Source organism: Mus caroli, unplaced genomic scaffold (assembly GCF_978045245.1).
Source record: "Mus caroli unplaced genomic scaffold, Mus_caroli_1 scaffold_18, whole genome shotgun sequence".
Lineage (NCBI taxonomy): Eukaryota > Metazoa > Chordata > Mammalia > Rodentia > Muridae > Mus > Mus caroli.
The window spans coordinates 65,059,966-65,086,320 of NW_028227273.1; the positions used below are offsets into that span (position 1 = coordinate 65,059,966).

General features: G+C 51.2%; 1 protein-coding gene across 5 annotated transcripts in view; it reads right to left on the reverse strand.

Annotated features, from left to right (window-relative positions):
• Positions 1-1,266: 1,266 nt before the first annotated feature.
• The window catches only part of Brpf3 (bromodomain and PHD finger containing 3), a 37,848-nt gene continuing 12,759 nt past the window's right edge, over positions 1,267-26,355 (reverse strand). For 3 of the 5 annotated variants that reach the window (XM_021186262.3, XM_085833297.1, XM_021186261.3), the window contains 10 exons: positions 25,222-25,353; positions 22,741-22,869; positions 22,144-22,456; positions 21,309-21,611; positions 18,315-18,821; positions 15,870-15,963; positions 11,029-11,126; positions 8,052-8,149; positions 3,766-3,920; positions 1,267-3,180 (listed from right to left, as the gene is read on the reverse strand). In XM_021186262.3, the coding sequence (XP_021041921.1) occupies positions 2,997-3,180; positions 3,766-3,920; positions 8,052-8,149; positions 11,029-11,126; positions 15,870-15,963; positions 18,315-18,821; positions 21,309-21,611; positions 22,144-22,456; positions 22,741-22,869; positions 25,222-25,353 (2,013 nt within the window). In that variant the 3' untranslated portion in view covers positions 1,267-2,996. The remainder of the gene's footprint in view (positions 3,181-3,765; positions 3,921-8,051; positions 8,150-11,028; positions 11,127-15,869; positions 15,964-18,314; positions 18,822-21,308; positions 21,612-22,143; positions 22,457-22,740; positions 22,870-25,221; positions 25,354-26,355) is intronic. The other 2 variants (XM_029471366.2, XM_085833298.1) reach the window with 2 other exon arrangements.

A 26,355-nucleotide genomic window follows, 5' to 3' on the forward strand; every position in this document is an offset into this window, starting at 1 on the left:
TTTAATCTCAGCACTCAGGAGACAAAGGCACAACAGTCCCTGAGTTCGAAGCCAGCCTGGTCTGTGTGGTGAGTTTGAGGTCAGCCAGGGGGAGGGGACGAAGTAACGAACATGCCCTCCGCATTTTACAGTTGCCTCTGTAACTCAAAATACAACCCATAAATAAAGACTGCTTGTGTTTTTGGTTTTTTTCAAGACAGGGTTTCACTGTGTAGCCCTGCCTGTCCTGGAACTCACTCTGTAGACCAGGCTGGCCTCGAAATCTGCAATCTACCTGCTTCTGCTGGGTTTAAAGGTGTGCACCACCACTGCCCAGCTCATAATTATGGATTTCTAAACCTGTTCTCAAGGCTTAAATTAACTGCTTCCTTCTTTTGAAACCTTTAGCTGTTGCCCGGCCAAACATATCTTTTCAAACCTCTCTCCAGGCCAGGCCCCTCACAATGGCTTCGGGCGTCAGCAATGTCTTACATGCCAGGGTGTCTTGCACTGTTTATGCAGCACAAGGGTTGTCTGCATGCTGGACGCACTTTATGTTATACGAATTAGGCCCTGTGAAGGTAATCAAGAGCTGTGCCTTCTTCCATATCAGAGAGCCTGAGCAGGGAGGACAGTAGCAAACTCCCATAGGCTCTTTGCAGACATGCTATTCCTGGGAATGCCTCTTGAGTCTATGCTTCAAGATGCCCCTTTCTGAAAAAAAAAAAAAAAAAGATGCCCCTTTCTGAAGGGGTTTGTAACACCACAGGAAGCACAACAGTATCGACCAACCAGACCCCCCCAGAGCTCCCAGGGACTAAGCCACCAACTGAGTACACATGGCTCCAGGTGCATATGTAGCAGAGGATGGCCCTGTCAGGCAGCATTGGGAGAAGAGGTCCTTGATCCTATGAAGGCTGGACAGATTCGCCAGTGTAGAGGAATCGAGGGTGGGGAGGTGGGAGTGGGTGGGTGGGTGGGTGGAGGAACACCCTCATAGAAGCAGGGGGAGGGAGGATGGGATGGGGGTTTCCGGGAGGAGGTGACTGGGATTTGAAATATAAATAAATTAAAATGAATGAATGAATGAAGCGGCCTCATACAGCACACAGTGACTTGAACAATGACTTCTCTGCAACCTGCGCCAACCTGGCAGGACCCTCCTCATGCCATCCATGAGATCTAAAGGACAGACAGGTCCGTTCTTAATGGCTCTGCCTTCAGAGAAGCGGGTGGCGTTAGGACAGGAGGCCCCGCCACGACAGCAAACAGCACCGCACACCACAGCCCATAGAACATTTATTTCTCAGAGAGAAAATAAGACATCATATTATGGTAGGCAAAATTAACTCTTGTATTCTTTACAGGCATAGGCTTTTCTGTTTATTACCTCTCTTATAACCATCTGTTATAAACAATTCTAGAAGGCAAATAAATTCACTTTCTACAATAAATAGAGCATCGTGTGCTTCACAGCAGACCAGACAGAGACGAGGCCCTGTGCCACAGCAGATCCGAGCCACATCCTGTCCTAAAAGAGCAGTTTTTAAAGTGGGACTCGGAGAGAGGAAGGATTCCGAGACTGAAAAATAGAGACAGAGGAGATAGTGTTGGGGGAAGGAGACAGAAAGGGAGAAGCCCCGAGATCTTGACACAGGTTTAGACAAGGGTCACAGAGTCCACAGCTGACCAGCTACCTGGGGAGAGGGGGACGTGTCGGCTCCTTGACTAGGCTGTGCAGCATGGATGCACAAGGGAGGGTTCTGGTAATGGAGAGTGTGTGCCTGCTATCTTACAGTTATGTACACCACGCCCTGTCCCGTGTGGCTGTGCTGTTTGCTGGACAGAACCTGGCCCTCTTGGTGAGTTTTGTTGGTTCCCTTTTAAACTCTGGCTCGAGTCCCAAAAGTGTAAGAAGTTGGTGGTTGGTTGGTTGTATTTCTTTAAAAAGTTTGAGTATGTAAAAATGGCAGTGATCTCCCCAGGGACTTTGTTTTTTGCCCAAAACTCCCCTATGAAAAAATTGAAAACAATTAAAAATAACATCAAGGTAGAAGTCAACATGGCAATCGGCGGTCTGCAAACCTGCCTGCGGCTTTGGTGCTTAAAGAGGTGAAAAGAAATGTCAAGAGCAGAAGCCTCTGAGAGCTGCGTTGGCTTGTCAGTCAGCTTTCCTCATTCACAGTTTGTTTTTCCTTCCTTTTTGAGGGTAGGGATTGAGGAGGTGAGGGTGGAGAAGAGGTTGAAAGCAGGGGATGAAAGAAAAGAGCCCTACTCTGGGAGGCAGGGGCAGCAAACCCAGAGGGAGGGTGCTGGAGGGCTGTGAGTGGGGGTGGGTCCTTACAGGTGGGGTAGCTTCTACCTGGGACTCAAGCGCCTGGCAGACATCCATCTAATGTAGCAGCTGGCCAGGAAGGAAATGGGACAGAAAAGAAAAAGATCAATTTGGTGATGTTGCTGTCAGTTTGGCACAAGGGAGAGCAGAGAGCAATGAGGGAAGGGAGACCCTGGGTTGGGTGTGAGAGATGAGACGGGGGGGGGGGGGGGGGGGGTGCGAGCATGGGCAGTGTCGGGGAAGGGAAGCTCTGAGGGTTCCCGAGGGACCCTGGCACATCTCTGAGATCAATGTCAGAACCTTGCCTGCCCTGAGGTATGGTTAGGTGGGAGAGGCATGGAGAGAGCCGGCTGGCCCCAGAGAAGCAGCCTAGGCCCTCTTGCCTTGTGGACCAGGTCTATCTCCCTGGCTGGCTAAGACTCTCAGCTGCTTCTACTTCTAAGTGGTTCTTCAGTGGAATATCCCCAGGGACCTCGGGTGGGAGGTTTTTTGGCACACAGCAGCCCTCCAGGGGAACCACATGATTGGTCAATATTGGGCCTTGCCCTCGGAGACCCAGTCCAGTCAGGGCCTGCCATTAGAAAAAAGCTGCCGGCCATACACGTGGCAGGGGCAGCAGAGGTTCTCATGCCTCAGGGACAGAGGAGAGGCAAAGAAGGCAGACACAGGCCCAGCGCCGCTCTCACAGGTAGCTGGAAGTGACGAAGGCGTGGGAGCCACGCACTCGGCTCAGGTGGATCATGGCGCGGTCATAGGCCACTTGTACTGACTTCCGGATGCTGGTCTTGCGGCCTTCTAGCATCTTGAGCTTGTCCACGGTGTCCTCCACACCCAGGGGCAGGACTTTGTCCCTTGGAAGCCACTGCCTAGAATGCAAGTAGAGCTGAGGTGCAGCTGCAGGAGGCCCTGCGGGGGCCTCTGAACCCAGCTCCAGGTCAGGCAAGCTCAAGGGGAGTAGAGGAGTGCAACGTCGGACAGCTCCATTACCAGCTACTCTACCCCCTTTCTACAGAGATTCGGGACAACACTTTACTAGGCACAGACCTCCAAGCCTTCATAAAGGACACCACACTGTCCAGACTCCCCTCTGCCGCTGGATCTCCCTCCAGTAACTAGCTACGGAGCTGCCCAACCAAGGTCATGTCCATCTCCAGGATCAGGTGACTGACGGCTTAAGGGTACAGCGATCCACAATTCCTAACGCCTCTCCTGAGCTCTACAGAGGAACAGTGAGGCCCACACTCAAAGTGTGCTGTGCTTGACTTCTCCCTGGGCCCAAGCTGTAGCCCTCATCCTGTGGCTTTCTGAGCAAAGTCTCCTGAAAAGCCCTCCAAGGAGGCCCACTCCACCTTCCTCTAGTGTCTTTAGGGGCAGCCACAAGCAGAAACCCTCCCACCTCCCGTGGGCTGACCCTGCACCTTGGCCAGGCTCCTGCAGCAGCTGTCACTCACCAGGTCCTCTTGTTGTCAAAGAAGAGGACAAGAAAGAGCCTCTCTCCAGCCTCTGCCTGCTTCTGCTCGCCCAGCTTCAGCACGTCCAGCGGAGGGACAGGGATGGGGACACCGTTGTGCAGGAGGCCCTCCCGGGGCATCTTGGGATCGATGATCTGGAGGCAGAAGAGAAGACATGCCCTAAGCAGGGGAAGGTGGGAGAACTCACCATCAAGACATCGGCCGCCTCAGCACGCAAGGGTTCCGTTCTCCACGTGATCAGTGGTGGAGAGGCTGGCATGGATCGATCACCAGCACCCACCCCAAAGTAGAAATCTTAACTTTGTTCCCCCACTCCACTGTGCTACCCCTCCCAGCCTTGTGCAATCAATCCTTCAGACGAAAGGACCTGGTGGTCAGGCTGAGCAGGCGGTCCGGATGTGGAAGCCAGAGAAGCCAGCTCTCTCACAATGCCTGCTAGAAAGGACTAGGGCTGCTTCCCTAGGCATGCTCTCACCACCTCTGTAATCCACTACAGGACTCAGGGCCTTGCTCAACCGGGCACCTAGGCTGGACCACAGAGAAAGCTCAGCCAGGCAGCAGAGGCAACACCTTTACTTCTGTGCAACAGGCTTTGACTACCTGCCACCTTCCCAAGGCGAGTGGGGCCAGATACCTCTGTGGTAAGATTGGAGAGGAGACAGAAAGACAGCTCAAAGGGTTGGAGTTTGAGGGGAAAAACCAAAGCCACCAGAGGAACTAATCTCCAGAAGGCCAGGCCCCATCTCATTCTGAGCAGGCCTGTCATCAACAGCCCAGTAGCTCTCCAGGTCTGTGCAGCACTTTCTGTTCCCAAGGCCCTTGACCATCTACACATCATCTCGCTTCAATCTCCTGCTGAAGCCAGCAGCCTGACAGGTGTTAGCAGACAGGGAAACTGCAGCAGAGGACAGAGACCAGCTGCTCCGGAGCCTCTGGCTTTACGCCTGAGCTGCATGCAGCCTTCGACCCAGCCCAGCTGGCTCAATGACCTCTGTGTACAAAGGCCAGAGAGTCTTGGAAAGTGACTGAGGAAGAGCCTTCTCTAGAGACAGAGCAATCTAACTTCCACGTCCCGCCCCAGAGCTCTCTGCTCATGAGAAACTGCCCATTTCCCTGGCAGCACCCCATGTCCTTCCAAGGTAAGCCACCGAGAGGTGCTGTGTTGAGCAGCTACTCTAAGGTACTGAGAGGAGGCTCAGCAAAGAACCCAAGTTCAGCTCCTAGTACCCACAGGGTGGCTCACATCTTTCTGCAACTCGATTTCAAAGTGACAGACACTTTCTGATACCCCCACCCCGACCCCAGACATGTGTGTGGTGCACAAACAAACGTACATATAAGCAAAATACTCATATACATACATATTAAATAAATAAATCTAAACAAATTTCTTAAAAGGTGCTAAGAAAGACGACTTCTGGCCCACCCATGAGCTATGTAGTAGTTGAAACTGTCTCCCAAGCTGCCTGCCACTCTTCCTGGGGCTAAAGCTGAAGATACAATAGAACCGGCCCTAAGCCTCCCCAGCTCCCGAAGGCAGGGGTGGGGGGTGGGAGGGTGGTGGCACTGCTCTGCTGCCTCCACCAGCACCTGCTGGCTGTCAGGAAGAGACTGGAAAGACCTGGAGGATGAGGGCCCTGAGGACGGCCATACACGGCCCGTCCACCCAATGAGCATGGATATGAAGCTCGTGGTAAGGCCCAACACAACATGCAGCAAACGTGCACACAGACACCATGACTGCAACAGTGAACACGAAAGGGAACAGTACGAATACTAGTCCATGTGCTACAAAGGCGTGGGCACTCTGCTCCGCCCCCCTTTCTGTTTTTCCAAATCTCCTGTAATGTGCACATTACTTTTGCAGAAGCAAAATAAAACTCACACCACCTCCCAGTGTAACATGCACAATGGACATGCATGGGAAGAGGGGTGCAGGCCATGCACCAGAATAAACGCACAGGTTGTGTTCAAGTGGTGACTGAATTTCTTCTTTGCAGTCTTTTCTCCTGTTTGGTATGAGACAGTGTCTCACTATGTAGCCCTAGCTGTCCTGGGACTATATAGACCTCATTGGCCTCGAACTCAGTGAGATCCACCTGCCTATGCTGAGATAAATGGTGTATACCACCAGGTCTCAGTGTTTTGTATGTTTGTATTTTAAAGGTTAGTTTTGGACTGTCTCTCTTTCATTGTAGTTTTGAAAACAATTAAAACACAAAACCCCCAACCCCAAACGCAATGCTCCAAACCAGCCAGCTCCATCACTTCCTTAATGACTAAACTGGGTCTGGGGTCTCTTTTTTTTTTTTTTTCAGTTTTTTGAGACAGGGTTTCTCTGTATAGTCCTGGCTGTCCTGGAACTCACTCTGTAGACCAGGCTGGCCTCGAACTCAGAAATCCTCCTGCCTCTGCCTCTGCCTCTGCCTCCGGAGTGCTGGGATTAAAGGTGTGCACCACCACGTCCGGCCCATGGTCTCATTTGTACAGAGCTCCCAGTTCAGTGTCTCCAGCTTCCAGGTAAGTGTGCTTTTTCCACACCTGCCATAGCCCAGGAGGGAACAAAGTAAGCTATAGGAACCAATGTGGCTCCAAGAAGTGGTACAATCTCACTGCAACAAACAGGAGCCTGTCTTCCTTATCTCTGAAGGCTGCTGTCAGGCTCAAGAGTCACAGAGAGGCAGGGCTGGGAAAAGCCCAGAGCTGTGCAGGAAAGGTCCTGAGTAGCCTCCCCTAGTGCTACAGACCCTGAGAAACACCAGAGAAAACCTGATGCCTGGACTCAGCCTCTAGAAGGCTTCTTTGGTGTTCCAGGGTGGATCTGACTTTACACACCTTTTAAAATCTCCCCAGATGAGTCTCACAAGACCCAAAGGTTTCCAGTTGGTGGTATTATCTTGCAGAACCTGTGGCCAGTTCCTCTAACAGGCTGTGGTGGTTTGAATAGGAAAAGCCCCTGGAGAGTAGAGTATTTCAATGCTTGGCCACAGGGAGTGGCACTGTTAGAGGGTGTGGTGTTATTGGAGTAGGTGGCCTTGGAGGAAGTATGTCACTATGAAAGGGGACCTTAAGGTCTCTTATGCTCAAGCTCCGCCCAGTGTGGAATCAGAGTCTCCTTCCGCTGCCTTCAGATCAAGATGTAGGATTCTTGGCTGCTCTAGCACCAGGTCTGTCTGGATTCTGCCATGCTTCCTGCCATGATGATAACGGACTAAACCTCCAAAACTGTGCACCAGCCCCAATTAAATGTTTGACTTTATAAGAGCTGCCATGGCCATGGAGTCTCTTCACAGCAATGAAACCCTGACTAAGACAAAGACAGAAGCCAAGGAGGTAGATAGAATTATTAGCCACTACCAGTGGGAGTGTAAACCAGAACAACTTCCAGGCAACTTGTGCCAGAATCCTGCAGAGATGTTGCCCCTAGTGGGCATGCCTGAGAAATAATCACGATCGTGCACCAAGGTAAAGCTAAGATGTTCACTGACAGCTGCTGACCACAGAGAAAGAGGAAAGCTACCCGGGGAGCTGGGAAATGGTCAAAGCGTGGTACATGAGAGCAACTGAAAGACGATGCCATCATTAACAAGGGCCAGATGATGTCATCAGTAACAAGGACATGATGATGTCATCAGTAACAAGGACATGATGACAGGTTTTCATCATGTAAGATGGGCATGTTCATGGAATGCTGGGAAGGGAAAAGGCTAAAGGTGTTCTGCCTCGTACGCGCAGGCATATGCATGGGGAAAGGGGCCGACTGCAGTCCTGAGAGGCCAAGACTGGGGAAGACTCCTAATGCAGTGGCTCAAAACAAAGGCTTTCTTTCCATCATATTATGAGCCCTGAAATCAAATTCCAACCCCAGTGCTTACTGGCAGTAGCTAACAGACCCTGCCTCGTCCCGACAAAACAAGATCAACAATTCTATCGCTGGCATTTTAAGGACTTAGTAGAGCAGATGTTTAACAGTGCCACTAAGCATTATCAGCGTGCTAACCACACTAACAGTGTTCCTCCTACTCAGAAGCAAGTGAGCAATGCTACAAAAGCCCTAAGCACCGGGTCTCTGAACAACTAGAGCCTTTTGTGTGTGGGGAGGGGTGGGTGCCTGGTGCCCCAGAAAAGCAAGGGTAAAGATGGCCCTCCCCTCTGCAGCTGACGCCCACCACATTCATCCAATCAGATACTCCCCCAAGGCAAGGCAGGGGCCAGAGCCGCCAGGGGGAGAGGGAACAGGAGGGTGTCGTCTGGGGCAGACTCACCAAGGCAGGGTAGGAGGGGTAGCCTCGGCACTTGGCCCACACCAGCTCCAGGGGCTCCAGGTCTCCGTGGTCTTCAAAGGGCATCAGGAGGCTTCTGCCTGGGGGGTGGGGGAGGGGAGGAGACAGCGCCCAAAGGGGACTTGGCATGGTGCCCCAAAGCCCTTGCCTGCAGCTTCCATCTGACTGGGGCAGCCCAGGATTGAGGCAACAACTCCCTCCACCCTTTCCTCAGGGACTCTAAGACCAGGTCAGGGGTCAGCAAAGTAAATGGCCGAATAGCACATATTTCACCCTTTCAGGAGCCGCACAGTGTCTGCGGCTGCAGCATGGGTGTAACCAGAGTCTAAGCAGATGAGCATGTCCCTCAGCAGTAACTCATGCTTCTCACACTGAAATTTGAATTTCATACAACTTTCACATTATAAAAGACCATCTTTTTCATAATTTGAAATGTAGACCCATTTTTAGTTTGTGAGCCACATAAAAACAGACAGCAGGCTATAGTTTACCAACCTCTGACTCTGGATTCTGGGACAGCTTCCCTGGGGAAAAAATAATGGCTTCACCTTCAGGGCCTCTTAAGGAGAAGGGGACATGCCCCAGCTTAAGCAGAGACAGCACTGTCTGCACCCCAGGTTGGGAGTCCCTCTCATGGAAGCTTTATGAGGGAAAATTCGGAGAAGGCCATCTCAATAGAACCTGAGCACTGCTCTGACCAGGCCACGATGGGCCATCCAAGCACCTGGCTGCACCACAAACCAGCAGAGCCATGCAGCCGGGCAGGTATTTCCTGACCCTGGGTATCCATCTGGCCTGGGACGGACAGGCTGCACCTCCTTGGCCTCACTTATGCTCTGAGCACCATGAAAACCACATTCTTTCCCAGACACCTGCAACTGTGACCAGGAAGTGACTATTCACCCAGCTAAGGAAAAGGGCTCAAATCTGAGAGCAGAGATGTATAGTTCTTAACTAGGATGAAAAGGAAAGATGCCATTTCAAGCCAGTGAGCTGACAGTGAACCAGTACAAGCCAGCACCGAGACCAGCTGAACAGGAACCCGTGAGCCACACAGAGGAGAAACTACAGACTGGTCCAGTTCTCTTGGAATGCGATTCTATTCAATGTCCCAGGAACATTAAAATACGTGTCTGCATCATCTGCTCCAGTAAACTGCTTAGGACATTTATTATAAGAAATTTATTATAGGAGTTCAGGCAAAAGTGTGCATATTGTTTGTGTTAAAGGCTGGAGGTAACCCATTGTCCAGTCACATCAGCCACAAAGCACTGCTTGTCAGATAGAAGTAATACAGTGCACAGAAAAACCATGAGCCAAAAAGGAGGAAATATACAAGCAAAAACTGTAAGCAGAAGAGTGTGTGTATCAAGTCGGGCGTGGTGGCACATGCCTTTAATCCCAGCACTCAGGAGGCAGAGGCAGGCGGATTTCCGAGTTTGAGGTCAGCCTGGTCTACAAAGTGAGTTCCAGGACAGCCAGGGCTATACAGAGAAACCCTGTCTGGAAAAAAAAACAAAAACAAAAAACAAAAAAACAAAAAAGAGTGTGTATATCATCTGCACTTGTCAAAATGTGCCTAAAAGAATCGGAAGCAACCCAGGAACGGGCAGCTGTGTTCTCATGGTGGGCTTCGGGAGTGCAAGTCTTTTTAAATATCGTTTGGCATCATTTTTAGTATGTGGATTTAAAAAGGGGGAAAAAATGTCACCACCAGAAGTACAAAGTGTGTCAGATCCACTTCCTGACTTCACACTTAGACGCACAGAGTCTGGACATGAGACCTGTCGTCTGTGTGCAGACACTCACAAGAAAGAGAACTCAAAGGCATGCATCTGTCAACAGATACGAGAAAGGCAGAAGGAAGCAAACAGCTGGACCAGGGAAGGAACCCTGTGTTAGAGGGACCGGCAGAGACGGGCCGTCCCGAGTGATGTGACAGACAACCGTGAGGTAAGAAGCAGCTGCTCTAGACCTGTTCCATCTGGGAGCCAGCCACCCCAGGCCTCCTGCGGCCCTGCCTTGCCTGCTTTTCTATCGGGCGAAACAGACATTCTCGACAGAGCCAGGTTATCAGTGACATATTACCACTGAGACGCTAGAGAGCAAAGCGAGGCAACAACAGCCAGAGCTACAAACACACGCTTCCTGCAACCTAACACTGCGTGGGTGGGACGGCCTGTGCATGCAGATGCTCATCCCAGCACCAAGGAAGACACTTGAAATCTCTCCTGTGGAGGGCGTCAGTGAAGCCAATGAAAAGTCCTCCCACACAGTGGGCCGCTGGGCAGGCGGGCGAAAGCAAAAGGATTTCCAGGGTATACCATGAACTAGAAGAAAGGAATGGGGGCCCTCTATACTTCTCTCAAACACACACACAGGTTTCAGGTTGAATATCCATTAAGTAATTCTGAAAAAACAACCACACAGTTAGCAGCCAGTGTTCCAGTGGGGAATGCTGGCTTCCATTAGAGCTTCTGGATTTTTGGCCTCCATGGGCACATGTTAACTATTCAAACTGTGCTGGCTAGTGTTTTTGCTTTGATTTGGTTTTTGTCAACCTAAACACGGGTCCTCTGGCACTATTGATTGAGTAAATGCTTCCATCACTGGCCTATGGCAAGTCAGTGGGCATCTTTTTAACAGAAGACTGATAAGGGAGGGCAGGACGCAGCCCATTGTGGCTGATGAGATCCCTGGGCTGGTGGTCTGGGACCATATAAGAAAGAACCCGAGTGAGCCCCGGGGAGCAAGCCAGTAAGCAGCGTTCCTCCACGGCTCTGCTTCATAGTGGCCTCCAGGCTCTAAGTGAAGAGAACCCCTTCTCCTCAGGTTGCTTTCACCATGGTCACGATCACAGCAACATAACTCAAAACACAACACAAGCTAAAGATGCGAGCAGCTTGGACGGCTTGCTCCTTGGAACATGTCTTCCCCAGCTCTGCCTCGATAGTCTCACCTGAGCCACTGTGGTCAGAGTCTCCATTCACACCTTCCAGGAAGGGCACACGAGAGAGGGCTGGCTTCCCACGGCTGCGTTTGGGAGGCGTCAGGCCACTGCACACAGAGTAGAGGGTGAAGTGAGCAGTTTTTAGTTGGAACCAACCCACTCTCGCTTTTCCATGTCTAACAGGCACAGAGCTACGAAAGCACAAAGGCAGAGACCAAGGCATCTCCATTTCCTCTGCAGGCCGACATGATATTAACCCACGGCGCATGTTACCTTCAAGTTCCCACCAGAAACCAGACCATCCTTGTGGAGGGATGCTGCCAGGCCGCAGAGGATGGTTTCATCCAGAGAGAAGGCCATGGGGCCGGGCGTGGTGTTATACACCCTCTAATCACAGATCTACACCATGAGTCCCGCAAGAACAGCAGCAACACGGGGAGAGTCAGTCACCCAGTCCCCTCAGCCTCTCAGGACAGGCTGCCACCAGGAGGCCCTCTCACCTCTGCAAGAATCTGCACTCTGTGCTTCACATTTCTTGAGGAGCCAATTTATTTTTGAGATCCAAAAATCTGCCTCTTTTCCAAATGTTCTATAACAGGCACATCTTTCCAGAATTAGCAAAGACATTTCTAAATTGAAAAATAGATCTACTTCTCACTTCCCAATGGTTTGTGAGTGAAGGTTTCCTTGGGTAGGCATAGAGTTTCCCCCAATTAAAAAGGAAACGAGCTTCTTTCTGTAAACAAAGCTACTGCAAAGAGGTAAAGTCCAGAGGATGAGGTGGGTCAGTGGTAACGGCACTTGATGTCAGCAGTGAGTCTGATCCTTAGACATACATGGGAGGAGGGGACTAACTCCTGCACAAGCATGGTGACACAGGTGAACACACATGCAAATGCAAAGGGGAAGTGCTGGGCGTGGTGGCACACATCTTTAATCCCAGCATTCGAGAAGCAGAAGCAGAAGTAGTCAGATCTCTGAGTTCGAGGCCAGCCTGGTCTACAGAGCAAGTTCCAGGACAGCCAGGGCTACACGGAGAAACCCTGTCTTGTAAAAAAGAAAAAGAAATAAAGAAAGGAAGGAAGAAAGAAAGAGAGAGGAAAGGGAAGAGGGAGAGAGGGAAGGGAATATTATACAAAGGCAGGAAGAGCTGGACTGAGACCGCAGAAACGCTGGCATTAAAATAGTTCCTCATGCGGGGCCTAGCAAACACAGGAGTGGATGTTCACAGTCAGCTATTGGATGTATCACAGGGCTCCCAATGGAGAAGCTAGAGAAAGTACCCAAGGAGCTAAAGGGATCTGCAACCCTATTGTTGGAACAACATGATGTACTAACCAGAACCCCGGAGCTCTTGTCTCTAGCTGCATATGTATCGAAAGATGACCTAGTCGGCCATCAATGGAAAGAGAGGCCCATTGGACTTGCAAACTTTATATGCCCCAATATAGGGGAATGCCAGGGCCAAAAGAATGGGAATGGGTGGGTAGGGAAGTGGGGGGCGCTATGGGGGACTTTTGGGATAGCATTGGAAATGTAATTGAGGAAAATATGTAATAAAAATATTAAAAATTAAAAAAAAAAGGAAAAAAAAAGAAAAAGAAGAGTTAAAGAAAAAGGTAAAAAATGGCTTTAAAAAAAAAAAAATAGTTCCTCATGCAGTTTTAACACACATTCAGAGCTGCGGGTTTCTGGGCAACAAATTATGTGGCTAGGAACGCCCATACTCATCAAACTTTAAGAACTACTATTGCTGACTACCACTGCTGGGCATGGGCACACACTTTTAATAGCAGTACCAGGAAGGCAGAGGCAGAGGGATCTCTGATTTTTGAGGCTAGAGCAGTGGCTGAGCTACACAGTAAGATGGTCTCAAAAATAATATCACTGATCTGTAACTTCTCAACTAGAAGAAGTGGTTAAAAGACGAGTCAAATTTTTACAGACAATCCAAGATGCAGCAAAGGCTGGGAATGGCTAGAGTGTGGAACTGAGGTTCGCTGAGTTAGAATTCAACTCATGCAAAAACTTGGCTTAACCAAAACCACAACTCGCATTCACTCACTCAGGAAAGCAGTCGGTACCTATTTGGGAAGCAACACCAGCAAAGCCTACTGACACCTGCCCCTGCAGCTCGGAGCCTGGCTGGGTAGACAGAGGATGCTAGGGGTTCCCCTAAGTCCCTCTCCATGACATGGCAGAGAAGAGCAGGGAGAGGCAGCTGAAAGACAAGCCAGGTAGCCTGCCTCCACCTGCGACCTTCTGCGTGCCTGAGCAGTGGCCCACCCGTGGTGCTTTGAAAAGTCCACGTTCACACAACCACGCACTCTGTGTGGATGAATGGTTTCATGTTTTCAGATTTAAGGTATCACAGATTAGGTTGCAGCAGCAGAACAAGCTCTGTGTGGTTCTGATGAGGCAGATGGATGCCACTGGGGCTTGCTTTGCAGACTTCCCAAAGCCCCAGGCCAGCCCAGTCTACACTTCAGACAATAATGTCCATCCATCTCCTCTACAAGACAAGCTACGGGAACTGCAGGTATTTAACAACAGTGACTCACACCACAACTCGAAGCTGGGTATGGTGGGGCACAAATGCCATCCTAGAACTCAGAAGGAGGAGCCGGAGTATCAAGAGGTCAAGAGGGCCAAGCCTCAGTCACAACCTGGCGTACAAGAGATGGTTGTGGAACACAATGATTGGAAAGGTGCTCAGAAGAGCTATTTGGAAAGACCAACCATGGAGCAAATGGGCAAGAGGTGAGTGATCAGTGCAAGGAGACAGGCGGATCTCTGTGAGTTCAAGGCCAGCCAGCCTGGTCTATCCAGTGAGTTCCAGGAAGTCAGGGCTATGGAGAGACCCTGCCTCAAAACACAACAACAACAACAACCCAGAACAACAAGAGACAATATGGCTTCAGTCTAACAGCTACGAGCTTCCCTCCTGTTCTTGCTGGAGAATGGAGAGGAGAGGAGAGAGGCTCCAGGAGGGAGGGAGAACACTGCAGTCAGAACTTGGGCCTCCCATCTTACTCACTTTTTATGGTTTACTCTCATGTGTGCGTGGGTGTGGAGCACTGGCACGCACCTGTGTGTATGGATGTGAGAGGCCACTTGTGCAGTGGGCTTTCTACTTTCACCGTGTGATTCTGGGAACTGAGCCTGCTGGGTCCCAGTCTCTCACACTAAACTCTGAACACCAGACTACAGAGGAAATATCTTTCAAGGGCATGGCTCCTCTACCAGGCAGAAGTCCTGGGGAAAGCAAGAAGTAGCAGCTGTCTGGAGTTCTTCACCAAGGCAAGCATCACCTGAGCCAGCACGCTGCTTGGCCTGTTTCTATGACTCAGATGGGAGCCTGCCCTTCAGTAAGGGCAAACGGTACCCTTCCACCTCAGCAAGGGCTGGAAGGTGACAGATGGCTGACCTCAGTCTTACCCCAGCTCCAGTAAACTGACCTTCCAGGCACTTACATATTTGTGTAGCTTTATTGGAGTTTTGCTTTGTTTTGAACAGGCTTTACTACAAAGCCCAAGCTGGTCTCCACCTCACGAATCTCCTATCTCAGTCACCTAAGTGTTGAGTTTACAGGCATGGGCCACTGTCTGTGAAGGAAGCCAGGAACTCCAACCTGAGAGCAAGCAAGAAGCATTTTCTAATATTTTGAAATCTGTATTTCCTAGCCCTAATAAACTCTCTCTCTGCATCTGCTTGCTTTGTGTTTCTGGAGGCTTTGATAGACAGGGAGAGAGCCAAGCAGTTTTGAGGTTCGTGGGGGACTGATGTGGGAAGCCAGCACAGGCCAGCGTGTAACTGAAGGCCTACACGCCCACCTGGAAGCTCAGCAGGAAATCTCAAAGCACACACACCAGTGAGACCTGCTGCAGAAGCCTTCAGACACAGGCCAGCCTTTTCTGTACTACTAAACCAGGGACCCTCTCAGCAGTCACCTTCTGCAGTGGCACCGAGGCCCTTTCACACAAGCAACCCCCTCCACCCAGAGTCTGGGAGAACAGAAAACACAGGGCAGTGAGCTCAGTAAACTCTTCGACTTGGGAGAAATCCTCCCTTCAGCTAGAGAACAGAAGCCCATCCCTTCTCAGAAATGGCAGGCTACCTTGGGCCTCTAAAAACCAGGGGACCTTTAAAAGCTCGTACTTGGTCTTCCCTCACCCCTATGCAATACCTCTACAGAGGCCACAGTTGTGGGCACTGGATGTAGCCGACACATGCCTGTAAGCCTAGCACCTGGGAAGCAAGGGGACAAGGGTTAAGCTGGAGGCTACCCTGAGCCATTCAGTTCTACATCTTGGTTTCAAAAACCAAGGGCTAAATGCAGGCATAGTGGTGTACGCCCATAGTCTCAGCACCCGGGAGACCAAGGCAGTAGAGATGCTTGGGATTCCAGTCCATCCACATCTACACAACAAGATCCTATAAAAAAAGCTTTGGTTTTTTCTGGTAGAGCACTTGCCTAGCAGGTGTGTGGCCCAGGGTTCAGCCCTCACTGAACAGAAGCCAAAACAAACTGAAGAGACCAATCCTATGAAACCACCTTTGTCTGCAACAAGCTGGGTTATGTGCATGTGCACGTCCCGGAGCACGCCTCTCACATGGCAACTTCGATGGGCGGCAAGAGACTGAGCTACACAAACTCATCAACACCGCTCTTCTGCTAGAACAGATCTGAGAAATCAAGGGCCAATCCCTTTCCCTCGGGGCTCCCAGAGACAGGGACAGAGGAGACGGCAGTAGGGAGAACTGAGAAGGAAGCCCGACCTGTCACTGAGTGGAGAACGAAGGAAAAGAAGTCTTAAGGCTGCCCGAGCTTGGGGGATAAGCATCCTTACCTGCCAGCTTCAAACGCCAGTCCTCCACTGAGACCCAAACTACATTCCGAGTCAGACCCGCTTTCCGTGTGTTTTCCAAAGCCGTTAGTCACGCCTGCCAAGGACACACACAGTGAGCCCTGAGTGCAGAACCTCCCTTCCCTGACACACGCCTCCCCGTGGGAAGCCGCCTTGGAGGACCAAAGTGGGTAGGTGGCTGTCCCTGTAAGGAGCGTATCACAGGTGGCAGAAGGACTCACAGAGACAAGGTTAGCCAATGAGCAGACTGTCCCTCCTCACTCTCCCCACAGAGAAGATGAAGTCAGCACATGCCTGACCACCGAGGGAAACTATGGCTTCTCCCTCCCAGGCAGGCTCACAAGTACCTGGATCAGCTCTAATTTCAAACCTCAATTATCAGGGAGGTCCTCTGCCTCTTGAAGAGCCACAGCCTTACCTCTTCTGATAACCACTCTCAAGCCCTCCCCAACCCAGCTGGCAATGGCAGCAGAAGCTAAGACAGAATAAGAGCCAAGGGTCAGCCACACCCAGAGCTACCTCGCAGAGCCAGTGCATTGAAGAGCACAGACTCTTAGGACTACAGCAGCCCAGAGCAGAGTAGCATGGGCACCAGAGCCCCGGCTCCAGGCTAGGTAGCCTCTCAAATCCTGGCCCCTTTTTGTGAAGTGGAGAGGCTGTTCCGTAGGAATCCCTTTGCAAGGAGCCTCACGTGGGGTGAGCCGTGTCACTGTCCCAGGAGCACCATGCCAGGGAGGCTTCCTCTGCTCCATCTGCTGAGTCCCACAGCTCTGATCACTGAACCAAGGCTGACAGAGGACCAGACCGCCAATTTAAGAACTGTCAGACACATTGGCTAGAAAGCAGCAAGGCCTGCCACGCTTGTGACAGCAGATGCCTGAGCAGGATGCCTCAGTCCTGGCCTGATGCTTCCTCTAACATAAGGACCTCAGTGGGAGTCATGAACACAACTGAGCCGTGCCTGTGAAGGATCAAGGCCTGCCTCCTGAGCTGCAGCTCAGCCTGTATACAACTAAACTGTATTCCAAGTGCCAGGCAGCGGTGACTGTGGTAGTCTCCCCAAGCGGAAGGGCCCCAGGTCGGTGGGCTTCCTTCATTTTTTACTACAATCATCTTCAGCTGTCTGAAGACACACACACAACTGAAAAGATGACAGTAGCTGCTACCGTTGGCAGCGCTCGCTATAATCTACTCTAACCTTATTTAGTCCTGCAACCTAGGAGTAACCAGCTCCACCTCTGTAAGAAGGAAAGAAGCTTAGAAAGGGTACGTCCCTCCAGGACAGGCGATAGGAAGTCAGGGTCAGAACTCAGCTTTACCATCCTGAATGGCTGGCCTAACACAGAGAAGCATGGCTGAGGGGAAGGCAAGGCTGTGCTGGGGAGAAAGAGAGGAGAGAGCACGCAGTGGCCACACAATCGCAGCTACCACAGACAGGGCATGTGGCAGAGGAACAACAGTCAAGAGCAGCCTTCCTACCTCGCCACAACCAAACATGCCTGCCTGGCATGTGTCTCGGGGCCTCTCACACCAGCTACCCCTTCCCAGCTGCCCCCAGCTTCAGGAGCCACCTTCAAGAGAAGCCCTCCTAAGCACAGGTCAAGCTCCCTGAGCCCACACTCTGAGCACTCTATGCTCTGTGTTCTACTGCACTGGGACCCTCGTGGAGCCGGCACTGGGTCTGACTCACTACCCTCTCCCACCAGAGACCAGATCCTGCAGTCAGGACTCCAGTGACCTAGCCCTGTGATCTATTCTGTGACCTCCTCTCCTGCCCTTCCACCTGCCACATTGCTGCGGCCGGATCCTTTCTGCTATGGGACAGGCTGGTGTGTGCCCACCTCCAAGGTATTTGTTCTTCTGTTCTTTTTAGAATATTCTTCCCCGAGATACACAAGCAGCTCGTCCTTCAGTTTCTTCAGATCTTTACCCAAATGTCCCCTTCCCTGGCTGCTCTGTCTCATGCCACCCAGCACTCTCTGTCCTCTTCTCTGATGGTATGACCAGTGTTTTTATTTTGACGTCACCGAGCTTCAAATATGAGAGCCCTCACTTGCCCGCAGTCTATTTCCCCTGGAAGAGAGTTCCATGGTTTGTTCACTAATTTTCCTCCAGTGCCTAAGACAGTGTCTGAAAGAAAGGATCTAAAATATCTCAAGAGTGAACGGAAGGGACGCTAGAGACCGTCTGACATCATAGTCTTACATGCCCCTTAAGGCCAGGGACAGCCTAAGACACAATCTAAAGACAACTGCTCTCAGCTTGTGTCCTCACAGAGGCCCCTAGAGATGGCTGGCAGGGGAGAGTGCTCCCTGATGGCTGGCAGGGGAGAGTGCTCCCTGATGGCTGGCAGGGGAGAGTGCTCCCTGTCAAGGCAAAGCAGCAAAGCAGATGGGAAATAGGAAAAGAAATCGCAGGAAGAGTCACCTGTCTCTTCCTCCTGCTGAGGGGACCTCTCCCCTTCACTGTCACTACAGCTCCCGCTCCTTGGCCGCTTCCGGGAATAGTGTTCATCCTCTGTGCTGGCTGGAGAAGCAGGATCGTCCTCTGGGCCATGGTCCTCGCCATTCTCAAGGGTCCCATCGGGACCACTCTGTAGCTTAACTCCATTCTTGGCCTTCTTGAAGAGGATGGAGGTTCGGCGGCCCACGGTGCCGAGAGGGGTGCCAGGATGGCTGTCAGGGTTTGTGAGGGACAGTCTGTCAATGCCATTGTCACTAAGCAAGCATTGCAGGGGCTCGCTCCCCAGCTGCAGGGCTGATTGTTCGAAGGGCTCCTCATCCTCCACCTTCCGGGGCTTTAGGAACCGGCTTGAAGGTTTGCTGTCGCTGATGGGTTTCAGGGTTGGGGGATCTGGAGGGGATTCCTGTTCCGACAAGGAAGGCGCAGGCCCGGTGGGCTCCAGGGTTGGTGGGGCAGGCAATTTTGAATCATCTGTTAGAGAAAAAGAGAACCTGCTTGAACATTCTAGAAACAGTCTGCTCCTACCAGTCAGATACCACCTCTTAGGCCTCAGATCTAAGCAAAGATGAAAAGAGGCGTGAGCTCTGTTCATACCCAACAGCTCTTAATCCCTGCTGCGCGTTTGAATCAACGAGGACAGTGGTTCTCAGCCCGCCCAATGCTGAGACCTATGGAGAGCCCTTGGTGCCACTTAAGATATTGGCAAGAATATTTACAACATGCCTTTAACAACATCAACATGATGGCAGCCAAAGTACATGGCTTGAAACTATAAATGGATCCCCAGACAGTGCCACCAGTTTAAGGGGCTGGCAGACAATGATGGTTAAGAGTCTGCACAGAGCCTTACCAACCTAAGACAGAAGTGCACTGCTTTGGATAATGCATTTTCAATGATTAAGGAAGGCATTCTTGTCCGAACAGCCTCAGACAGATGCCGTCTTATTTATGAAGTAAAAAAGGAATAAATAATAAATAACAAAAAATGAAATAATAAATAATGAGGACACTAGGCTAGGACAAGGAAGCAGGCTCAGGTAGGAATGTGACACTGGGCTAGGGCAAGGCTCAGGATGAGCACAGCTGAGGAATGAGTTCTTTGGATCCTGATGGTCTTATTAAGTCCCTGAATACAGGAATCAGGGGATCTTTGTTTATGCCTCCTTTGTTCTTTGACTACTTTGTCTTTATCCTAGAACTGACCCTGTTCTTTGCATGTTACTAGAAATGGTATAAAAGCAAACTGAAAAAAATAAACCAGCCTCAGCACTTGCAGAGGTCATACCATAATGTTGTCTAATTATCTCTTAAATCCTTACTCCTTGCCCCGAGACCCTGTTGACTGAGCTGGCTTGGTCAGCGACCTTTTAATACAGTTCTTGTGGCGGCCCCCAACCATAAAGTTGTGACTTCATAACTGTAATTTTGCTGCTGGGTTTTTTTGTTTGTTTGGTTGGTTTTTTTTGTTTTGTTTTGTTTTTGTTTTTCAAGACAGGGTCTTCAAGGCCAGCCTGGTCTACAAAGTGAGTTCCAGGACAGCCAGGGCTACACAGAGAAACCCTGTCTCGAAAAACTAATTAAAAAAAAAAAAAAAAAGAGAGACAGGGTCTCTCTGTATAGCCCTGGATGTCCTGTAACTCACTCTGTAGACCAGGCTGGCCTTGAACTCAGAAATTCGCCTGCCTCTGCCTCCCAAGTGCTGGGATTAAAGGTATGCGCCACCATGCCTGGCTCTTTGCTGCTGTTTTGAATCATAATGTAAATATCTTTGTAGATAGAGATTTGCTAACGGGGTAGAGACCCACAGGTTGAGACACACTGAACTAGGCACTGAACTAGAAGTTTTGTAAGAATTCTAAGCCTAAGTTATAATCAGACCAAATGAAAGCAAATCACAAAGGGAAGAGGGCTTATAAAGTGAGCCTAGTGGTTTGTGTTTCAAATGTCACTCATGCGTGAGAAAGCCACTGGTGTAGCCAATAAGGCGAGTCTTCAGCTTGTCAGACTAGAGGATTAAATTCTCACGGACATTGGGGTTTTCACACCTGTCCTCAGTTCTGGTTTGTGAAGGCACCCAGCGGGCAGAAAGAGTGTTTGCAGACATAAGGAACTCAGCAGCTCTCAAGTCTGCTCCATTTGAAACTTTACAAGCCACAGCCCAGACATCCCTATAAGAACCTCTGAGACTTGACCAGGAAACCATCTGGGTCATGTGAGGGCAATTGGCCCACTCTATATGACCCTCATCAGCCATGGTCAGGCAGTGGAATTCAAATGACATGCTGACTGCCACGTGAAAGTTAATGGCCACATAGCCTTCTGATGTCATGTGGCTTCTCTACCATGTCTTGGACCTACAATAAAATGGGACAATTTCTGCAATTTGAACCCTACCAAAACCCATGTTTAGGCTCTGTGAGTGACAGGTCTCCCCAAACCTGGGGCTGATGCAAGGGCAGGCACCAGTGGGAAAGAGCTCGGCTGTTGACTGCCACGACTTCCACTTGAGAAGCCACCTGCTTCAGTCAATGCGGTCTTTGGTAATCCGACTACTCCGCTGGGATCCAAGGCTACAAGCAAGGTGCTCACTTCTCTGCTCATCCTCCCACAGACAAGGGTAGCCTGTTCTCAGAGCGCTGCACGCAGTGGTAGAAAGCAGGCTGACTTAGCTGGAACATGCAATGCATCAGAGCAAAGACGCTTCAGGTGTTAACTGTATACTGTGGAGCTGCTGGGCACCCTAACCTCTCTGAACCTCTCCACAGCCCTGGGAACACAGGGACACCCCTACCACCACCACTTCCGAGGGCTTTGCCTACCTTCAGGGTCAGACCTATACTCAGGGGAGGATACTCTAAAGAGACTTCAGCCTCTTTCTTCCTCCTCCTGACTCCCTACACCCACCCCCCCACCCCACCCCACCCCACCCCCGCACCTGCCTGCCTGAGACTCTCTCACCTCTGTCCCCTTCCTCTTCTGGCTCCTCCTGCTGAGCCTGCTCCAGGACAGCTTTATCCCCCCGAGATCCTGCTGGCAGCTCCCCGTTGGGCACAGTCTTGTTCAGTGACAGGAGCTGTGGTGGCGGTGGCTGCGCTAGCTTTTGCCGAAGGGCATTGATCTCCCTGCGCAGCATGCGGACACGACGGGTGCGGGCCCCACTGGACCGCATGGTGCTCACCAGATCCAGTTTCTCCAGCAGTTCCTTCAGCTGTGCCTCTGGGGACAGATGGGCCCGGTTCTCTGGGATGAGGATGTTGTCCACTGCCAGGGAGAATGGAGGACAAAGAGGCTGAAGGACCCGCCCAGCACAGGGTGAGCGAAAAGGGCTGTCATCTTTTGGATGCAAACTACGCTCCTGGAAGGGCTAGGCCAGTGACTTCCAGCAGTGTCAGTGTGGGCCTTGGCCCTACAACACTGCTGCCTAGAAGGGACAGAGCAGAATGTGGGAAATGTGCAGGAAGCAAGTCCCAGTTATGCCTGCGGCCATGTAGAGGCTTATCAATCCCTGGCCTGAGTGATTATGCAGCAAGAGGGGACAGGCAGAGTGTGGTGCTCTGAAGTTCTCTACTTCCTGGTCCTCCCACCCCAGGCTCCAGAGCCACACTGCAGGGATCCAGAAGACGCCTGGAGAGGCCTTGGCTTTCCAAACACACAGAAACACCTGTCCCACAGCACTGAATGTGCTCCCAGGCTTTTGTACCCCCAAGGCCCACCCTGATCCTGGGCTGTCTGGTCCCTGTCCTTGTGCCTCTCTTCCTGTTCCTTCTCCTCTCTACTCATCCAGGCTCCTCACCATCCTCCCAGGAGAATCGGTAAAAGTCTTCCAATCTGGGTGATTCGGGCAAGTGGGTGCCCCTCTCAGGATCATAGCCGATGTTCTCTGCCTGCCGCCGGGCGTGCCGCAGGATGGCCCCTCCCAGGTCCCGCAGGCGGACAGCTGCTCGGTGGAAAATTGTGTCTTTAGCATTATACTTCATGCAGTTGGTAACTATAAGGTTAAAGTCCTCCTCAAACTCCTCCAAGGTGTGGTACAGGTGAGATTCCAGCTTCCGTCTCATAGTAGAAAAATCCATTGGCTTGGATATGAATTCCAGGTAATCTGGAACCTAAACATATAAAACCTGTACAATTACAACAACCATTTATGAGCCTCACGGGCGCACCCTTCACTGCTACTTTTGGCCTCCCAACTCTCTGCTGTGGCCATGTTGGGCTCACCACGAGCCTCAGGGCCTGGTCCACCCAGCCCTCCTACAGACCCCACACCCTGAGCAAGTCTACCAGCCGGCCAGCTCCCCACTCTCATTCCTGGATGGCCCCCAGCGCAACCCTTGCTTGCTCTCCTCAGGCTATTTCCAGAACAGACTTCCTGCCTAGAGGGGCAACTTGCCTCACTCAGGCTGACAGGTTCAGCAAAGATGTGTGCAGAGTCCTTCTCCTGCAGCAGGTCCAGAGTTGTCCTCAACAGGACGGTAAACGGCATCAGCTCCAGCTCCATGGCAGCCTGCTGCACTTTGACCTGCAATGACAGTAGGAGTGGTCAGAGCGCCTCAGTAGAGGCTCTGAGTCTAGACCTGCTGTCAATCAGGTATAACAAATCTCTGCAAGGGGGACACCAGCCACCCCACCCCAAGCTCACACAAGCAGTGCAGGTCACGTGTCACAGTCACAATTCCCAGTGTGTGAGGGTGGAGAGGTGCTGGCATCCTGTGGGCTTCGCCCTCAGGATGGATCAGGAGGCCTACAAGTGGGCTCTCCCAGGAGTGACTGCTGTTGAGGCCAACTCCCATGTGAGCCCCATTGCTTGGTGGCTCGTCTGCTTTCCCGTCTCTGCAGGAAGGATCCCTCTTACCAGCCTGCCACCATGCCTTTGCTTCCAGCCTCCAGAGCTGGGAGCCAAATCAGCTTTCCTTTGAAAATGGCCAGCTCTGTGATAACCTATCCTGGTGGCAGTGAACAAATCAGAACAGCCACCTTACAAATGTTTCCTACTCATCACGAACCAGACCAGAACTTACCGAAGCCATAGCAATTATGCACTGTAGTAACTAACACCAGTAATAATCCGTGCTAGGTCCCAACGAACAGCCTAAGCCCTTTAAAGATTTCTTGTTTGTTTGTTGGTTTGGTTTGGTTTTTCGAGTCAGGGTTTCTCTGTATAGCCCTGGCTGTCCTGGAACTCACTTTGTAGACCAGGCTGGCCTAAACTCAGAAATCCACCTGCCTCTGCCTCCCAAGTGCTGGGGTTAAAGGCGTGCGCCACCACACCCAGCTAAAGATTTCTTTTTAGTTCTGTGTAGATGTGTGCCTGGGGGCGGATGTGTGGGGCCGGTCTAAGCATCTCCTGTAACACTGAGGATCCAGTTCCTGACAGACATTTCACACAGAGGAAGAGGAGTCACAGAGAGACCAAGGGACTGGCTCCAGATCACAGAGCTAACAGGACAGTTAGCACGGGGCTCCAGTCAGCTTCCACAGAACTCCTGACCACTATTAGACACTGCTGCTCTCCCTGTATTATCTCAGTTAATGACATGGCAACGGAAGCAGAGATTAGTGCTCCCACTTTAGAATCTGGTACACGGAGTTTGGCGACACGAGTGAGTTAACAGATTTACCTGGTTGGAAAACAAACTGAGAAGTGATCGAGCCCAGGCCTTAGTCCAAGCGCACTGACGAAGCCAAATGTAAGCACACGTGTATCTCATGAGCACTGAGAGCTCACCCTGTGGGCCCAGGGTGACTGGGCAGTCCAGGCTCAGCAGAGCTACTGTGGTACCCTGTGCAATGGCCTCTTACAGGGTGCATGGCAGGCAACACCACAGAGCCACCAGTGAGGCAGGTAAGCTCCTGCTCTTGACCACATCTACATAAACCTCCCTCTTTATGAACCGAGGCAGGAAGACAACCTAAGCTGCAGGACCAAGCCTGGGTACAATTACAGCTTGACCTATGAAGGTCTTGAGATGTCCTCCCTGCCCACTCAGGCTAGACGCGGTTCAGAGCTGCCCAGGACAGGGAGTGGAGCTCAAGCTGCTGGCCTAGCAGAGAGGGGCGCGTGGCTGTTGAACTGACCGGCAGGAGGAGGGAGAATTTTAACCCACCCCTCAAAAGCATTCGAGTAACAGCTGCTATTCTTGGACTAGAGAGAACAGTTTGGGCTTGTCATCCGTTCAATTAATAATATTTGCTCTGTGCCATGTGTGGAGAACTCTCACAGACACCCCAGTGGGGCAGAGGACCAGTACTACCATTAGTAACAACAGCAGCCACCTCTCCAGCCCTGACTATGTGCCAGGTACTAAGTATTCTCAACTTCGACAAATATAAATTCATCTGTCTTTATGATGTCAGCTCTGTCGTTAACTCTATTAAAGATGAGAAAACAGTGAGGTATACAGAGATTAAAGTTTGTTTAATGTTATGGAAACAGAAAGTAACAGGCCGGGCTTTGGACCCGGTCCAGCAACAGCACACATGATGCTCCTGAACCACATGCTATGCTGTATCCATGCCCTGTGGCGGGGGACTTTGAATGTCCTTGAACTGAGACTCCAGCTCCTTACAGCCCAGGAGAACCTGGCAATGCCACAGAGGTGCTCAAGAAGCTTTTCAGAACATCCAGGTCAGAGTCCCTCCAAACACTTCTAAAGCAGACATTCCATCAAGGGCCCAGACACCTGGGACTAGGCACAGGCTCCAGCCCAAATGAGTTGAACCTCGAAACACAGATGCCTCCAGGAGCACTCCACCCAATACCAAGTGAGCAGAGCATGGAGCCCACAGTGCTCAGCACCAGAGGGACACAGAAGGCTGGCCCCAGAGGAGTGAGGGGAGCCAGCCCTCGAGGGCCTGGCCGGGCTCGGCTTACCTGCTCCCGCTTGAGCTTCTCCCTTTTGCGGATGAGCTCGATCAGCAGCCGAGCTCGCTCCAGGTCATGGCGAAGTTTCTGCCAGTATTTGAGCTCTTCCTTCACCGCGCTAGTCTTCTCGTCCTGCTCCCGCTAAGCAAGGCAAGAACAAGGGGGCTGTGGTCTCCTTCCTTTTGCCTCAGCCTCCCGCCAGCCCTGAAGTTGCTGAAGGCCCTTCCCCAGCACCGCTCAGGGCCCCGGGCCCCGGCTTCCTGGGGCTAGAGTGAGTCTTCAACACTGTTGTACAAGAACAAACTGAAGAGAGGCTTCTGACTGCGTCCGCAGGCTGGCCGGCGATGGCCCTCAGAGCTGGAAAGCATTTCTGAAGAAACTCAGTAAGACTAAGGGGTTGAAGGAATCTCACCCTACAGCTTTGCCTAGAAAACAGTGAAGTTCTTACTAGTAGATGGAGGTTTAAAATAGTTTGGTCAGGGCTGGAGAGATGGCTCCGCAGGTAAGAGCACTGACTGCTTTTCCAGAGGTTCCGAGTTCAGTTCCCAGCAACCACATGGTGGCTCACAACCATCTGTAATGGGATCTGATGCCCTCTTCTGGTGTGTCTGGACAGTGACAGTGTACTCATATATAAGATAAAGAAACCTTAAAAAAAAAAAAAAAAAAAGTTTGGTCAAACAGTGAAAATCAGCAAATGTGGAGCTGGAGAGTGGGTACCACTCTTGCAGAGAGGACTGGTTTACAACCTCCTCTAACTCCAGCTCCTGGTCTCTACAGGCACCTGCACACAGTGGCAGCCACTACCTGCTTAGTGTTTAAACACAGGCACACACTTGAGAAGTAAAAAAAACAAATAAATAAAATAAACCTTAAAAAAAAAAAAATCAGTGAATCCTGTTCTAGAAGTGGGCACTGTTGCTGAGGGATTTGCAACACAGGAAAATGACAGCTTAGAGAAACCAAAACCTGGGCCATAAAAGAAGTAGAGAATGCTGAGAGAACCCCCTCTGGCCTCTGAGGTACCGGGTCTCAGAACACACACTCCCCACACATTTATAATACACACACAAATTAAAAACAAAATAAACGGGGCTGGCTCAGCGGGTTAGAGCACTGACTGCTCTTCGAAAGGGTCCTGAG